Source organism: Drosophila kikkawai, chromosome 3R (genome assembly GCF_030179895.1).
Source record: "Drosophila kikkawai strain 14028-0561.14 chromosome 3R, DkikHiC1v2, whole genome shotgun sequence".
In the NCBI taxonomy this organism is placed as follows: Eukaryota; Metazoa; Arthropoda; class Insecta; order Diptera; family Drosophilidae; genus Drosophila; species Drosophila kikkawai.
In genome coordinates this window covers 20,137,684-20,155,897 of record NC_091731.1, presented here as the reverse complement: position 1 = coordinate 20,155,897, position 18,214 = coordinate 20,137,684, and the positions used below count along the sequence as shown (strand labels likewise).

Sequence of the window (18,214 nt, the reverse complement as noted above, 5' to 3'; positions counted from 1 at the left end):
TTAATTTAGTATTTTTTAATTTCTGAAAATATCCACTGGGATTTCTGGCCAGGCCGAGGTTTTGTTATCACATTTATATAATCTGGCCACACTGCTGCTTAGCTGTATAAGAAAATTCTCATAAAAATCGGGCGAAGCAGGGAATTATGTCACAACGCAATCACCGAGTGGACCGCTTCGCTCAAATGACGAAGCAGGAGGAGATCATTGCCAAGAAGCGGCAGGAAATCCTCGAGAAGCAGAAGACTGCGCAGCTGGCCAAGGCGGTGGCCGCGGCCCAAAACCTGGCAGCGCTGCAGAAAACGGAGACGCCATCCGTAAAAGCAGTCGCCCACGACGAGGAGGAGGAGGATGAGCAGCAACATCATCAGCAGGACTCCGCTGCCTTGGATACATCAGTGGCCTCAATAGGCGAGGAGGGGAATGGCCTGGAGGTGGGCCCCAGCGAGGCCCCAGCCGGCAAGGCTAAGGTGGAAGACTCTGTGGCACATAAGACGCTCAATAGTTTCACCGGAAAGACGGGAAAGATTACATTCGGACTAAAGCGTCAACAGCTGCCACAGCCCAGTGTGGAGCAGCCGCCCCCTAAGGTTAAGAACACCTTTTGCAACGATGGTTCCTTCTTGGAGAACTTTAAAAAAATACTCGAAAAGCACGAGAAACCGCCGCCACCCATGCTAGTGGCACCCGCTCCAGTGCCCAGGTGGGTACTCATTTAACGCTTGAAGGGAACCCTAAACAATTTTTCTATTGCAGCGGGGAGGAGAACAATGCCTTGGAGACACACGCCCCGGAGAACAGCAGCCCGCAGCTGGAGGCAGCCATTGCCATTAGCTCGGCGGCAGCGATGGCCACCTCTATTACGGTGACCAGTTCGGCGCCCACTCATCTGGCTTTCGGCTTGCCTGTCCAGGCCGTGCAACCGCCGCCACCACCGCCGTTCGCTTTTAATCCCGCGCTGTTAACCCAGGGACCACCACAAATGCAGCTGCCAGCTGCTTTCTTCCACGGCCACCTGCCCCTGCAGCTGCATCCGGCCGCAGTGGCTCCGCCACCGCCACCACCTCCGCCACAGCTGCCCATTGCCCTTGCCAATATGGGACAAATATACATGCAGCTTGGCCCGTCGCCAGTGGAGGCCTTGCAGCAGCTAAATGCTATACCGGCGCCCAAGGAGTTCGACTTGAACGCCATTCCCAAGCCGCAGATCAACCTGGAGGCCATTCAGATGCCCACAATAGGCGGTCATACAGCGGAGCAGCTTGGCCTGCTGCCCGAGCATATGGCAGCTGCAGTCAATGCCCACCCACCGCCTCCGCCGCCGCCCGTGCAGGAGGAGCAGCAACAGATGCAGCAGGTGATGCCACCTCAGCCACCGGAGCCTGCACAGCCCGCAGTAATCCCGCCCCAAGGTGTGTATCGTTTACGAAGCGACTTACGTCTTTTGTTCTGTTGTGCCATCTGCCATTTCCTATCCACACAGATCCTCTTTCCTTATCCCAACCCTATCCTATTCTCCCACTTACTTTCCCACTCATTCAATTTGTATCGAACTTTAATCGTTGAGCACGATTTTAAAGCAATTTATGTAGTTTTTTCAGAAACGTGCATACAATTGCCAACGTGCTTAGAAAACCTAATCGCACTGGTCGCGGAAAACGGTGAAGATTATGAAGATAAAATACGTTTGCATAGAAGCGAGTTGCATCCGGCCCTGTGGTAAATGACCTGAACTTGTTTTAACGGGGGCCCAAGGGAATACATAACTAGCGACAAAGGGGGTGTGGGACTACAAGCTTAAGTTTTTCTTTCATTTGCACACATACAGCTGAGTTTTAATTAGCAAATTGTTCGGCTTGTCTTTGGCGAATCTAGACACTTTGCTAGTCCAAAAATATCACCTTGTACTTAAAGCTAGGACGGTAATTCAGTTTTATTTAAAGTTTATTTGCCTGTTCTCAACAGTTTTATTTGTTTTTGAAAGCTTGAAAAGTTGGTTAATAGATACCTCAGTTTATATATTTTAATTTTATGAAGTGAAGACAGGCAAATCCTTGCAGGTTCAGCTACAATTTAAATCCTTGAAGAAGCTCTTAAGTTTTGATTAGACCAAACGAACCGACAACATATTATTTGGGGCTGATAGAAAGAGAATTAGGCAGGGCACAGCATTTGCGTGGACTCGTCGAAAGCACAGTGATTACCCGTTCCTCGATCGTCGTCAAATAATCTGGAGGAGCCGGCCGAAAGCACACTATAAACCGCTAATGGGGCGGCGCCTCAAACAGTTACTCATATAATGTCTTTGTACACACGTGACTAGCGTCGAGCACTTTTCATTGTACGTTTCACTTCTTTTAAATTTTGATACTAGGTTTCTTTATGATAAGAACTGCGAGCAGTATCGAAGCTATCGATCCCAACTCCTTGACTACGAACGCCAGCGGATCGAGCGGCAACGGGAGCGACAGCATCAGCAGCTAAGTCTGGCTCAGGAGCAGGAGCAGCAGCAACAGCAACAGCCCCAAAACGAGGAGCAAAACAGCAACTCGGCGGCTGACAAATACGATCCGGAATCGGCCATCAGTGCGGATTTCGATTCGGATGACGAGTATATGCGCGGCATGATGGATCGCAACCGGGATAATATCAAGCGCCGGATCGAGTGTCGCAACGAGCTGAGTGACGAGGAGCGACGCGAGCGAGAAGAGTCGGCCGCTGCCGGTGGCCGAGACGATGCGGACGACCAGGATGAGCAGGAGGATAAGGAGTCGCAGAGGCAGCGTAGGAAACGAGAGCGCAAGAGCCGCTGGGGAGAGAAAGAGCAGCAGTTGCCCAGTTCAAGTGAGTATAAAAATTCTAGTTTTGGAAACCGTAAATAATGATTATTTTTATTTTTTTAATTTAAAAATCACTTAAATTTATGATCTATGAGTACTTTAGATACAAACAATTTATGGTTTCATTTTCATGATATTAACTAGGCACCTCTGGCAATTTTGGAAACCAAAACAAGCCCGTGCTATCCAGCATCACTCGCACCGATCCCGCACTCTTGCAGTATGCTCGCCTCAACTATGGCTCCACCCAGCTGACCGAGGAGCAGTGGAAGCAATGCGAGGAGCACTACAAGGTCAACCTGCTGTACCAGGACATGATGCGTAAGCGGCAGGAGATAGATCGTTTGGCCCGCGGTGGCAAATTCAAGTACGAGTACGACTCAGACGAGGACATTGAGGGCGGAACGTGGGAGCACAAGCTACGCACAGCTGAAATGGAGGCCACCTCGTTGTGGGCCAATGCCCTAACCAAACAAAGTGAGGGAAAGCATCACATCGGCGACTTCTTGCCGCCTGAGGAGCTCAAGAAGTTCATGGAGCAGTACGAAGCGAAGAAGAATAATCGACAGCCCGACCTAAGCGACTACAAAGAGTACAAACTGAAGGAGGACAACATTGGATTTCAAATGCTGCAGAAGCTCGGCTGGAAGGAGGGCCAGGGTCTGGGCCAGGACGGAGCCGGTATTGTGGATCCCGTCAACAAGTAAGTCTTTGGTTGCGAATTCGGAAATGATATATAGTAGTGTATATATCTAACAGGGCCCCTCAACGCGATGGAAATCAGGGTCTGGGAGTAAGCAGCGCTGCCCAGCCGGAGGACTGCGACAATGAATACGATGCCTACAGGAAGCGCATGATGCTGGCCTATCGCTTTCGTCCCAATCCCCTGGTAAGGAATCCGAGATATTTATTCAAGGTATATTGATAATCAATGTTTTCCCTTGCAGAACAATCCCCGTCGCGCATACTACTAATGCAGCATCTCTACTACCTAGCAGCCACGTCCAAGTGGGTTCCAAATGTATTGTAAACACTTTTAGGCTTAGCTTGCACATCTCTCGATGAATAAAAGCCTTGTTCAAATTAAACAATGGGAACAACAATTGTAATTAAATCGTTTATATTTATTCCGAATAGATCATAATTAACTTAAAGCTATTGCATGTGAGACACATCCTACGTATGTGAGATATATTTCACACAAACTTCACTAGTTTCTATCGTCAAGGGTTTAGGAGTTCGCTCATGTAAAAGAGTACGTGAATAGCGGAGGCTCTGGGAGCTAGAGTCTGGGCTCTGGAATTCAACTTCAAGTGGACTGACTGTCACAAGTCCGACTCATACTCCAGGGATGAGCTCGATTCTACGAGGGAACTATGCGGAACACCTAAACGCTAATAATACTAAGTTGTACTCGTACTGGAAGCGAGGGCCTAATCTAGGAGTAGAGCGTCAGCACGGGCGTCTGGTTACCACGGGCCAAAGCCACCGGACACTTCATGTCCGAGGTGAGCATCTCCAGCCAGGACATGTACAGCGGCGCCGAGATCGCCTCCTAAAGTAAAAGGGAAGGTAAGTAAGGCTTTATACTGGAAATCATTATAACTTCGCTTACTTTGCGGGGCATGGGCAGGGACATGACAACCAGAGACGCATTGGACGAGTGCTTGACCACCAGCTCGTGGATGCGCAGTTGCCGATTCGTCTTATCGGCCATGCTTTGCAGCTCATCGTCCGTGATGCCGAACTCGTTTCGGGCTCCGCGACGGAAGGGTTCGATCAGGCGTTTGTGCTTCAGCAGCGTGTCTGCCCGCGGCTGCTCGGAGACACCCTTCAGCATGATGAGCTCCGAGTACTTGATGCGGAACTTTGTCAGCAGGCTCGCCATGCTGTGGAGCATTCAAGATGTTATAGTTAATATGATTAAATCCAGTGAGTATAGCTTTACCTCTTCTCCTCCTGCTCCTCGTCCTTGCCGTGGCACATGGCGAATACCCTCAGCTTGCAGTTCTGCCAGTGGGAACGCATGGAGATGATGTAGGGCAGGAGAATGGTGAGACCTGCATTCACGTGGAAGGATTACAAAAGGCCTCCCCGAGGATAGATAAACATGAACACGCACCTCCGTCATCGTACAGCCAAAATACATCAATGGTTCCCTTGGCCTGCTTCCTTGTAAAGATGGTCATGGCATCGAGGAGGTTCTGCGGAATGTCCGATCCTCCCTTGGTGTGATAGGTCACGGCCGGTTCATCGGTGCTGTTCACTTTGTAGCTGCGGGAGTTGCGCTGCATATTGGGCATCGGCGCCGGCTGGGGCATTGTGAACGAAGAGTTTGGACTGTCCATTCCGGCCAGATTCAGGTTGGAGTCAATGTGCAGCAGCTCTGAGGCGGCATTGGCTGCCGGCATTAGTTCATTGGTGAAGCCCTGGGCATTGGCCGTGTGCATGTGACCCATTCCATTGGCCGGCAATGTGACCTCGGAACTCAGCTCGGAAAAGTCTAATCCATTGGGAAGGCGGAGCAGGGCTACGCCCATTCGCTGCGAGAAGGCATTGCTAAAGGGAATTCAAGTTAGTATTCACTCAGGATGTAAGTAAACCTTAAGCTCTACTTACTACAAAATGGAAAAGTAGCTCTCCACCTCCTCCTTTCGGCAGCGATTCCAGTCCGGCTTGTATCCCACCAACACTATGTTTGGGGACATCTTTCCGAAGCCTGTGGACTTGGTCAGGGCATTGATTCCATCCTCTAGACTAAACCCGTCGATCACATTGTAGAACGCCTTGATCTTGCGGGCATCCAGATACTTTTGGCCATCTTTAACCAGGTTCTGGCGGTTCTTGTAGCCGACTCGCACCTGTAGCAGAGAAATAAGTTTTACATTAATTCCAACCTAAGATCATTCTTACTCCCAGCAGCTTACAGCCTAGGTTATCTTTTTGTGTAAACTTACCGGTATAATGTTAGCCACAAACATCAAGGAGTTGTTCTTGGTGAGCAGATAGCCAAAGTCCACCAGTGGTGGCCTAGTCTTTGGATCTCCGGAGAGCACCAGCACCTGCGGATGGTAGTTCTTTACGTGATCCGACACGTTCTGCAGCCGAGTGACCGCCATCAGAGCAGCCTTGTACTGTTGAGCCTGCGTGGTGGATCCCCAGTTCGCCTCTGGTTTCCGGTACATAACCACCAGGTATAGGGCAAAGATGATGCCAAAGGTGATAATAGCAGCCACGTAGTTGATTAGGAACATAATGGCCACGCACATGGCGAATCCAAATAGACTGATCCAGGCGTTATAGTACTTGAAGGTGGGTCGCCATCCCAGTGGCTTCACGAAGGCCGCGTGGAATGTGCAGAAGTTGATGAGGGCATACGAGGCCAGGTAGAAGGTGGATATCAGTGGAGCTATCAGGTTGAGCTCTCCGATCAGCAGGAAGCCCGTGGAGATGAAGAAGGTGAGCACATAGCCGCGGTAGGGCTCGCCGTGCTTGCCGTACGGTTTCGAGAAGAAGATCAGGCCCGGATAGATCTGGTCAATGCCCAAAGCCTGCACCAATCGGGGAACGGACAGGAGATTGGTCAGAGCCGTGCTCAGTGTGGCCGCAAAGCAGCCGGCATAGATCAGCGGTCCCCACAGCGACATCTCCTGCATCATCTCGTAGGAGTTGAAGAGACCCCACGTGCAGTTGCCGGTGGTCATGCAGGGCAGTTCCGAGGGGATGATGGTGCCATTGACCAGGTCACCGGGAATGCCAGAGGCATCCCTTACAGCAGCGCCGCCGGCAAAGAGCACGAAGAGGGCGTAAGAAGTCATCGAAATGAGCAGCGACCAGAAAGTGCCCTTGGGAATGGCTGCACCGGCATCTTTGAGGTCTCCACAGATGTTGGCGCCCGCCTGGATGCCTGTCACGCTAGGGAAGAAGATGGCGAACACGCTGAAGAAGTCGTGGTTTACGCCCTCCGCATACCGATAGTCCGAACCGAAGTTCTCCTTGAACGTATCCCCTGAAATAAGTCATATGCTATAGAAGAGCCCTCCTGGTGGAAATTAAATAACTTACAGGAGAAGCCCACGAAGCCCTTGGATATAAGAGTCTCATTGCCATTGGGTCCTATGGCAGCTCCGATGATAAAATTGAAGATGGCCAGGACAATAGTGACGATGAGAAAGTTTTGGGCCTTAGTCTCCCACTCCATGCCCACGCAGCAGATCAGGATGAGAACCAAAACGGTGACCGAACCAACAATACGGATGTCGTTAATGCCATTGTCCACGATTTTCAAGCCGTTGTTTTCTGGGAGAAACATAGGTAAATAAGAAATATATATTAAATATAATAATTTTTTAATGTAAATATATATAATTATATTTTAGTGAAGATGTTTACTTTGCACAATTACATTTAATTTACATTTTAGCTGTGTATTCCTATTGATTATAACCAATAATTATTTATCTATTCAATTTAATTAACTCTGGAACGTTTCCAAAATTGATACTCACTTAGCAAAACATTTAGCGATTCGCAGAAACCGATGGTGTTCATTGAGGCTGAGACGGCGTTGGCGAAGGCAAATACCACGCCCACCGACGCCCCGAACTCGGGCCCCAGCGAACGGGATATGATGAAGTAGACGCCACCACCCTTGACCTCGCCGTTGGTGCTAATGGCTGACAGCGAGAGCGTCGTGATGACGCAGACCACCGCCGAGATCGTAATTATAATCAGCGACTGCAAGATGCCGGACTCGGCCACCACCCAGCTGAGGCGCAGGAAGAGCATGACGCCCCAGATGTTGAGGAGACATGGTATCAGGACGCCGACAATCCAGCCCAGCTTGATGTGTCCGCCAGTTGGTTCCGGTTCGGGCTCGGGTATGGTAATGCTCTGGAATAAATAAAGAGAATGTTAACAACGCAAATTCTAATTTTGTTTATATTTCAATGTAATGAATGAGGAGATGAAGCACAAAATTGATTCAAGAAAAATCAATAATAATATTAGGCCTTAACCTACTTTTGTCAAATATTTTCCTTAATAGTTAGCACTGAATGAAGTAGTTTTATTACAAATTACAAAATCAGCGTTAAACCTACATCCCCAGTGCAGTGATAAGTATGATGTTTTATCAGAGTTCCCTGCTAACAGCTTAAGCACACAAATGGAGGTTATCATGGGACCATGTGCTGCTAATTGGGGTAATCGGCGGTTATTAAATGCCTGTTATACATATGTGTGATAATGGGATCTTGACATGCGGTGCCATTCAATCGGAAGTATGTTAAATACTTGCTTAAATTGCCAATAATATATTCTGTAAACTTTGTGCGACTCCAGCCAACAGCTGTTCCAAGAGAGTTTTATTCGGCATTACTCACACGCCGAGTGTGCAATTTAGTACTCGTATTCAATTAACGACCCCCCGACGCCAGGGGAAAAAGCGAAAACAACACCCACCCAGGCAGAGCAGTGCGGAGCAACAACCAGATTATGAGAAGCGTAGTATTGCTTTTCATTCTAATTAAAGTTGATTTTTATAGCCGCACTAAAACAGCAAATATTAAAAAAATGTTTAAATGAAAGCTGAAACCGAAAGGAGCTGCCATCAAGTTAACTATTCGGCATAAACCTACAAGTTTTGTTTTTCGGAGTTTAATTTAGTGCTAATAGGTTGTTTCACAAAACTGATAAATAAAAGTCACTAAGGTTAACAAGGAAAGTGACAGTAATGGGTGTTTAAACCTAACAAAGGCGTTGTTGGCAGAGTTGTTAAAATGTAAGGAATGTTCTCCTACTTTGAGGTGCTAAAAAGTGTTTTATAGCTGGTCGTTTCTTTCGGGTATTTTATTATGAACCTCAAAGAATGTTTCCGCTATTGAAAACACACGAGGAAATAAAATATATTTCCACTTGAAACCGAATTTACTTATCACAGGCGGCAGTAACTTGCGGCACCCTAAAAATTTCCACCAGGCGACAACTATTGACAGGGATACGGAGCTGGGCAGAACAATATATCTTGTGATTGTGATATGGTAACTTAATAGATTTACACAAGACATTGCTCCCTTGCCCTTGCATTGGTGATTGTTTTGCTATTTGCCCCACCGGCAACGTGGCGGTGTGGGTCTCATTTATTTTATTGTTTGCCCACATAATTGAATGTTTTTTAAAAAGCGTCCAATTGGAATTACCACACGTGGCATGGGGCAGTGACAGGGTTGGGCAGGACGACATCGATTGACAGTGGCCAAAGCCACAGCAGCAACGCACCCCCGAACGCTCGATTCGCACACGCTGCGTATACGCAATGCCGGTTAGTTAGTCTTCCTCGGTGGGTGGTTAATGTTGATTGTTTACACATTTTTGGCGGTTTCGTGCGGACGCCAACTTAGACAGACACAAACATAAACATATTTATAAAGAGAGAAAAAATCCATCTTTATATTTATTTAATTTATTTAAAATTAAAAGCTTTGAAAGAAAAAAAATACGTCCTTGGTTGTATTTATTTAGCTTATTGAATAACAACATTTCTCTTAATTTTATTATTTTAAAAGCCTTTGTAAAATTCATCTTTCTCTGTCAATTTTTCTCCGTGTCCCAAGGGATTTCCTGGACTGGGAGTGGGGTCTATTTGCGGTCTTACTAGTGTAACCCTCTAGCGCTTCCTCCCTTTGTCCATTTCATTTAGCAAAATACGCATTTGGCTCTGCGGTTGTTTTCCTCGTTGTCATTGCTGTTTTTGCAGTCCGAAGCGTGGAAAATTTTCGCACACGAAATTGGAATTGAAATTGGTATTTGTGCTTTATGAATCAAGGGCAGGAGCCGTGAGGGGGAATAACTGGAGGATAAACCATATTCTTGGCTAGCTTGTGGCAATGATTTGAGCTAAGTTAATAGACAAAGGCAACCAATGGAGTCTTGTTAAGATGGGCGCCCTGAATCACAGATTCCATAAATAGATGAAGATGAATTCATCGTCTGCCTCTGCACGGTTTTATTATTAGCTACACGAGGACCAACTCTGTGGTTAAGTATGTCGACAGGTTGGGAGCCAAAGTCTGAGTTCTCTCCGGTCAGCTTAAAGTCAGATAGAATTTACTTGGAAAATCTATTAAAGCAAATGCGCAAAAACTCGTTAGGGCCAACGAGCTCTTCAATAAATAAACGAAAAATTGCATTTTAATCAATTAGGAGGGAGATTTCCCATAAGTTTGCCCCTGGTGCTCCCCCCTGATGGCGGGTAAGTATCAGAAATGCAACACAAATGGGGGTAAACATATTGTTATATGCGCCAATAATTTAATGGCTTGTTCGGGGCAATGGCAGTGCGGTAAACAAAGATTTTCCAGCAAGACTTTCGCATTAGGAAATCAATAAAATGTTATAAAAATAGCGAGCAGCTCTTTCGCCGGCTATGAATTGTAAATTCGAATTGTAATTACAAGTGCAATGCGAAAGGAATCTCAAATGGCAAACACGCCACAGGCTGCCCCCCAACCGATGGGGTAAACAGAGCGCCGAGCTGGTAGATTGCTCATACGCCGCGTTGAACGACGCGAGATGTTGATAATATATTCCCCGATATTGCCATTCGGTTTGACAAATTACTATTGTGGAGAGGCTCGATTTTGAAAACTGCCAGGAACTGGTAATGGTTTTTTCGGAGACGCTGCTGTCCGATACATCTCAAGTGTGTTTTCTGTCACTTTAATTGATTGAAAGTGAGGAATAATCAATTGCTCAGCCCGGGCGTTTATCAAAATGACGTCCTGTCAGCAGCCCTGACAGCTTCAACACACGGACACTTGTGCAGCCATGGCACTGGAGTGGGTCCGATCGGCTTTAAGCACTCCTAGGATCCGCTGAACTCGCCTCATGATAAGCAACGAATCAGCCAACGTCAATGGCAACAGCTACGGCTCCAGTGCCATCTGCAGGCTGTTGCTGGTGCTGTCAATTTTAATGACACGACACACTTGTCCTGCATTATCCTCTACGCACATACACACATATGGTGTTTACTACAGTTGTCGCCATGACGAGCTGTTTACCCTGCTTCGAAGGCGAAGGCAGGACTCCCGCTCCGCCACTCCACGCCCCGCCGCTCCTTGAAACAATGTCCGTGTGGAGCAGCCCATGGCAGATGCATGGCTGCATCTTGTTGACAATTAATTTGGCTTCGGCGCTGTCATCGATAGTGCCTTGCGCATTACGGGTTATGGATGAATGCGGAAAAATCCACTTAGGACGCCGGCGACTGAGTGCAAATCGTATGAAGCTCGCTCGTGTTGGTTGCGAGTGTCCCCAGGGTGGAAGAATATACGAAAGTAAAAGAAAAACTTGTTTTCTTCTAACTTACCAAACCCCAAGGCAAGACATGAATTAGGTTGGGAACTAAAGTCAAAGAAAAACTATGCTTTAAGTGTATAGGGTTGCTTTCCCGATTGGTAAGAAATAAATCTCATGTTTGTGGCTTTTTTAAATTTGGTTAAATCTTGAGCAAAATAATTGGGAATTCCCGTTTATTTTTTGTTTCCTGACGAAATGGAGAAGTCACTTTTATGGTTTTTTAAACTCAATATTGCTATAATTTGTTTTTTTGTTTATACGTTCGGATAAAGCCAAGCTATTTGGGATTTCCCCAGAAGAAATAAATAAATAAGACTCCTGAGAACATTCTGCACAACAAGCTCATCTCGTTTACAGTAAAGCCTTTACACACCAGTTTCTGTAGCAGATGACTAACGAACTTTGTATTAAAAACTACCTAAAACTAGCTTATACTTGTAATGTCTCTAGATTCCGTCATATCTAAGTGGTTTTTGCTTAAATTTTCACAAATATTTCTATTCATTTATGCCTTCATGCCTTTCCATTTGCAGAATATCTGTCTTATCCCCTGAAGCGGACCCGAGCGTTGTTTTCTATTATTTAGGAATTGGAATTCCCCTAATGAGCCGTCGCTGGCTTGTAATGCAATTTTTACGATATCTATCATACGCCGTGGTGGCGCTCAGTAGCCGGACAAAGTGAATTAATTAAACAATACGGAGAAGGCGAGTCACCGGGAAAACCTCCGGTCCAAGGGACCCCCAGACGTGAGTTTCGCTATAGACGCATCAAATTTATTACTTCAGCGATAATCATAAAAACTGTAACGCTGGGAGGGCTTATAGCTCGCTCCACTATGGCACTACTTATTTCTTTCCAACGATAAGCGTCATCAGGGTGGTGGACGGTGGCTAGCTGATTCGAGAAAGTGGGCGGCAGCCTTGACAAAGGTGCTGTAGTGGTGGCTTATCTTAAGTGGTCACAACGTCATCACGACAGAGACGCTCCAATCTGTCGGCTCCGCACACATCAATCGTTGGGATGCCGGGAAGACGTCATGGAAAACTCACAATTTGCACGTCGGAAATGTGAAAATTGTTCGAGTAAATAAATCAGGCAAACGTATTTAATGAAATACAGATATAAATGCTGTAGATATGTACTACTGTAAGGCTGGGCAAAGTGCGAGCACAGTCCGAGAGTGTATCCATTTCTGACTGGATCCATAATTTTTTGTTTTGGTTCTGTTTCGCTTTATGTTTTTCCTAGGTATGTGTTTTTTGCTGTGCTTTGTTTATTTGCCGAGTACTTGAAATGTTTTCAGAACCGATCGGAGAGCGACTGAAGTGCGCTGCAAGGATTATGCCACGGCGAACACTGAACAGATCCATAGCAAAATACTCATCATTTAGTGGCACTTGGGCCTATCAATAATCCCAGCAGCAGCAGCAGGTTAGTAGATATAAAGTTTTTGAAGGCTATTTCCCTTGACTTTTTCAAGTGCATGCCACACTTACACATTTCTGGGCCGATTGTTGGACAAGGTTGGCTGACGAGCAGATTGGCCACGAGGTTGCCAACCGATTACGATTGGGAATATGTGTATATAGTGAATATTATTGAACTAATCTAGACTATAACTGAACACCGTTGAGTAGTGTAGCTTAAACGTAATTGACGGTATATTGTTTAAGTGTTTAATTTACACATTTTGAAAAATAGGTTGGCTTTAGTATTCACTTATTCTATTACAAACTGCTCCTCATTGATGTAGATATATTTCACTTAATTCCACATTGATTTATGTAAGCATTTCCACTTTTATAATATATATTTACTAAGAAATCATGGACTTAAATAGAGTTTACTGTATTTTTACGAGCTTCTCTTGTCCAGGATTAATTTGGATCAAGCTACATTTTCCCCGATTTCATGCATTATGCAAACTGTTATGGTAATTCCTCTCTCTTGCGTCACTAGTTTTTCGAACTCACCTGATCAGCCGCCTCTCCCTGCAGCTCTCCGATGGAAGGACGCTTCAGATTGCGCATGGAAATGCGGTAGTTGTCCAGACGCGGCAAACTTTCCCTGCAATCAGAGAACAAGCGGAAATAATCCATTAGTGGGTCGCCATTAGCAGAAGGAGCACGAAAAGCCGGAGGACCGGGATGGGTTGGAAATTTCCATACTGATGAAACGGAAGCAGAACCATAACCGCCTCCGGCAGCATGACCGTTGCCTGCAGCGTGCCGAGCTGAAATAGCCACTCTGTGGCACTAGGAGCACTCGGCAATCCACGCACTGGGAACCCAAGTTATTTGTGTATACACATAAATAATAAGACAATAAAATCGCCCAACCAGCCAGCCGAGTGGTAAAGGTAGACGACGGGCAGAAGGTCAGGGGTTCCACGCCGAAATCGAGAAAAATCGAGTATTATCGGAAAATTCTTCTTGGCCAGAGGGAGGTAGGAAAAGAGTGCTACTTGTATGGTTGCTACGGAATGCCCATGATGTATATTTACTGATCGCCAATGAAAACAGAAACAAAAGCAATAACAATGGCAAAAACAGAAACTGAAACAGCGGCGGCCAAAGTAATGCCAAAATATAATTTAAAAATCTTAAAAAGGCTAAAAACCGGAATGAGGAAGGCAATAATCGGAGAGCACAGCACGGCGCCACGAGCGGACAATGGCGCCGCATCCAAGGGATCAAAAGGGGGCAGGTAGACGGATGAATGACAACCATATGGGGGATCTAAAAGGGGTGAGTCTGGAGAAATGCACTTTACCAGGCACACATTACTCAATCGTCAATTCTACAGGGTGACCTAACATTAGGATCGAACTGAATTGAATTTCTAATAGGAAATTCATAATAAAAATATCGACTGTTTTGAAGTCATTTTAAAATGTATGCTGATATTTTTATGAGTATGAAATGTCATGACAAATAATTAAATATAATAAATGAATGCAATCAATGAACTTTTTCTACTTAATAAAATATGAAATCGAAGCTAGCTTATAAATTACCAACACATAATCCTTATCAGTCTACTGATAACTTTACTTGGGGAAACCCCTGTATATACGTTTACTTGTTCACGTAGCTTAATCTTAAGTTTGTGTAGATATTCCCATAAAGAGGTCATTTTTTAAACAAGGCAAAAATCACACAATAGAAACAAAGATATATTGGAAAAACAACTTTAAACTTAAGCTTGATTTATATTATTTTAGATTATATTTTATTTATTAAAATCAAGATTTTAGCTATTAAATAAGGAAACTGTTTTGTAAATACAACGAAATATTAATCTATAAACTAAAGAATAAGGCAAAAATAAGCAGAAATTAAAATGTTTCCTTTTTAAATTGTCAATGCAAATTATTTATCAAAATCGTTTTTGTTGACCTCCTGACACCATTCTTAATGCAAACCTTGATTCATTTTTGGAAAGTTTGGCTGTTCACTTTTACTGCCCTTCCCTTAAATATGGTTTTAAATTTCTTTCTCTCCGCAGTTGTTCCTCTGTTGGTTTTATTTAAATAAAAAACTTCATTCATTAATCAGCTTTAATTGCAGTCCAGAATACTTTCTTTTTTATATCTTTAGCTGGAGATCCATGCACTGGGGGATCCCTCTTGGATCGCCGCTCAGTTCCACCATAATTTATGATTGTTTATTAATAATAGGCAAAAGCTCTCGAGGGCGTTTTTCATTGTGCTACTAAATAAATTGCAAGCACACACAGCGAAGAGAACACGGGATTTTGTGGTTTTTCTTTTAATTCCATTTTCCATTTCCCATTTATTTGCCAGACAGCCACTCCCGTCGTCGTCCCCCGATCATGTACTGCGGATATGTTGTGTGTTTATGTACAGTGTATAAACATGGAGGCAACATACATAGCAGTATATGGACTCCAGGCCAGTCGATGGGCATTTATTGCTCGTCCGTTGCCGGTTGCCGGTGGCCGGTTTCGTTGGGAATCAGCTGGTCTGAGTTAGTTGTACAATTGGAGCTCCGCAGAGTTCCAGGCAACGCATCGATCAATTGAATTCATTGGCGCTCGCATAACCCTAATGACAAGCCGTAAATTTATTTGTTGACACGCTCATCCTCCGCCCGTCGAGCAACTTGAACTGACAGCTCCGGAATTCGCGAAGTGCGAGCTGATCGAATCCTTGGGCCAAAAATGGGAACCGGTTTCTGGTTTTCCACAGTGTTTTTATTATTGTTTCGCCGAGCTGATGTAACTTGCTTGCCGTGTGCAAAGTTCCCGGGAAAACAAATCATCTGCTGTCCGAATTTTCACCAACAAAGCGTTCGAGCATTCGCAAATTTTGTTTTTCTGGCATATCTTTGGCAGCTTTTAATTGAATTTAATTTGAGAATGTGTGCTTATGTTATCCCGAAAGTGGAACAATTGTAATAATTAATTCGAAAAGCATTTGCGCGGGTCTAGGTCGCCGTGGTCACCTCTCAATGAAGAGTCATGTGTCAAAATTTGTTTGCTCAAAAGTGAAAAAAAATGGTAATTAATCCGGAATTAATTTAATTTTTCAATGATCATGTGACATCTTGGTTTTTTTTAAGTCAGCTTCTCTAAGATATAAATGTAATTTTAAATTACCTTACTTCGTTAGTCATAAATGTAACTTTTCCCTTCAACAAAGGCATTTTTTGTATTTTTACACTAAAGTATCTCACTTTATTATTTCCGAATATCATTATATTTTATATACTCCTTTGAAATAAAACTAATAATTGTCTCATTTATATTTTGTACTAATTTATATGACTTTTTATTGATTGTTATTCAAGCGGTTTACGAATATTAATGAATATACAAAGCAAGCCTTTTTCTGATGTGCCATTAAACAATTATTTATAGGAAGTGCAAATCCAACAGTGATTTTCCCCAATTATAGCAAACTCTGACAGATCACCGATCTCGATGTGTTATAAATTATACACTTTTCATTCACATTCGGCTAAGGTGAGAGGGTCGTTTAACAATTGACACTGGCAGTGACACATTACTCCAATTTTTAACGATTTTGCCTTCAGATAAGCTTTTCAATCCGCTGTCATTTTTTGTGTTTATGTGCTAAACGTGATTACAATAAATTGGCATAAAGCAGCCTTCGTTTCGGTTATATAAACGGAATATTTCACTTTTCCCCAGACATATTCAGCCTTTACATTGTACCCTTTTTATTTATTTAGTTGTACATACTGTTACTTTTATTTATTTCTGGGCTGCAAAGCAAACAGAAACGGTCTGAGTTTAAACATATGTCGGCAACTCAATTGAAACTTATTACGGAATGAAAAGTTAATGATCAATTTGCTTTGGGAACTCTAATTAATTGTTGTATTATTTCTAAATTGTTTTAGACGCAAGCTCAGACCCCACGTGGGCCCTAATGAATGGAAATAATATATCTCAAGCACCCACAGCGACTCAGCTCAATCGCGAAAAATCTTATCTAAGCAAGTAAATCGCACTAATCGAAGCAATTATCAAAAAATTCTAAATATGGTATAAAGCATTTATTATTGTACATATATTCTGCCAAATGAATTTTTTATTGTGATAGGTGAGCACAACGTTAGCATCTCACAAAAAAACAAATAAAAAAATATTAGTTTCACATTGTTTAACCAAATTATTTTTATCATATATAAATTCTGGTTGAATTATTTTAGATGAAGTAATTATAAATAATGCAGCATTTATACAATTCATTAAGCAAGGCAAACCTATCAGCAAAATGAAAAAAAAATACAATAAAAATTAAAATGAAAAATGCTGTCTGTTCTTTCTTTCTATTTAAATTCTTTTTTAGACTAGTAGAAATTTTATACTTAAATATAGCAAGTAAGAATTCATTTTAAAATTGCCTTCTAATAATTTTATTTTATATTAATATGTTTTAATTCATTTTATTTAGAATTTTGTGATTTTGATGATAAAACCAACAATATAAAAATATTAAACTCAAAAAGCATTGCTTAATAGTTTTCTAGATTAACACATCTTGCTTAAAAAACATTAAAAATATATTCTGAGTAATGGTAATAATGTTTCCTAACCCGACACGGTTGATAAGAAGTAGCTAACCATTGGGGAATGCATAAAATTGTAATTAAACTCACTTTGTTAGCTGGGCGAGACTAAATTTTCGTTCCGCGTCCGATTTGCGCAGGAAATGCCCGAATCCGCGGAAGGACAGGCGCGAGCTCCGCCGATTCTCACCGCTCTCGCCTGGAGCCTTGGGATGCAGGTGGTTCTCATTGATGGAAGGAGGATGAGCTGCATCCGGCTGATCAGTGCCTGCGGCACCTGTTCCCGCTTCGCCATCGTATGCGGCATTTGTGGTGCCGTTCACCTTTGAGATCTGGAAGCGATCGGCCATATTGTGGCTGAGAGGACACCCTTTGCTTGGCTATCAACTGGACACTGGGGGACACTGTTTCTTATCGATTGCTGGAGCACCTTTCAGGAAAGTTAGCGAACTGAGCACATTTGCATTTTACACACCCGTCTGGGAGTGGATGGGATGGGATGATATCACACGAATCGCGAACGGGAATCGGAATTGGAATCGAATCGAAACGAAACGGGAAGGACGCGACGTCCGGCTGGGGCGAGTGTCCGAGTACGAGTATTTCGAGACCGCGTCGACCGCCTCGTATGCTTTGGATGGGACCCTATATATATATTTTATTTGGGGGAGAGCGCGAAAAAACAATGATACTCGGCTGAAATATCCGTGGTGGCAATTACAACTTAACTCGCCGACTGTCGCACGGCGTTTGAGCGTTGTCAAGTGTTTACCGCTTGATTATTATGGCTTTTTGCGCCGGTCCAGTCAGCTGCTCCTCTGCTTCTCTGCTCTGCCGCTCTGCTTCCGCTTCGTGGCTTTGGATTTGGCAGCGTTGTTGGCTTTGGTACGGTACCAACTCACGCACACAGCCACGCAATGGCGCGGCGGCGTGGTGAGTTCTCAACAAGTG

General features: G+C 44.1%; 2 protein-coding genes across 3 annotated transcripts; one reads left to right on the top strand and one right to left on the bottom strand.

Annotated features, from left to right (window-relative positions):
- Positions 1-62: 62 nt before the first annotated feature.
- On the top strand, positions 63-3,954 carry LOC108075606 (SURP and G-patch domain-containing protein 1). 2 transcript variants are annotated; one of them, XM_017168137.3, is made up of 7 exons: positions 66-703; positions 757-1,412; positions 1,593-1,719; positions 2,375-2,844; positions 2,985-3,543; positions 3,600-3,729; positions 3,788-3,954. In XM_017168137.3, exons 1-7 carry the CDS (start codon positions 147-149, stop codon positions 3,812-3,814), a joined length of 2,526 nt encoding a protein of 841 aa, XP_017023626.1. In that variant the 5' UTR covers positions 66-146; the 3' UTR covers positions 3,815-3,954. The 2 variants fall into 2 exon arrangements, with proteins under 2 accessions (XP_017023628.1, XP_017023626.1); XM_017168139.3 differs by lacking the exons at positions 1,593-1,719; positions 2,985-3,543; positions 3,600-3,729; positions 3,788-3,954 and having other exon boundaries at positions 63-703; positions 2,375-2,630.
- On the bottom strand, positions 3,944-18,017 carry NKCC (sodium potassium chloride cotransporter). Its single transcript, XM_017168136.3, has 10 exons — positions 17,354-18,017; positions 13,178-13,271; positions 7,349-7,733; positions 6,906-7,139; positions 5,798-6,849; positions 5,460-5,701; positions 4,963-5,399; positions 4,789-4,900; positions 4,456-4,729; positions 3,944-4,395 (listed from the first exon to the last, which is right to left on the bottom strand). Exons 1-10 carry the CDS (start codon positions 17,611-17,613, stop codon positions 4,279-4,281), a joined length of 3,207 nt encoding a protein of 1,068 aa, XP_017023625.1. The 5' UTR covers positions 17,614-18,017; the 3' UTR covers positions 3,944-4,278.
- Between the last annotated feature and the right edge of the window lie 197 nt (positions 18,018-18,214).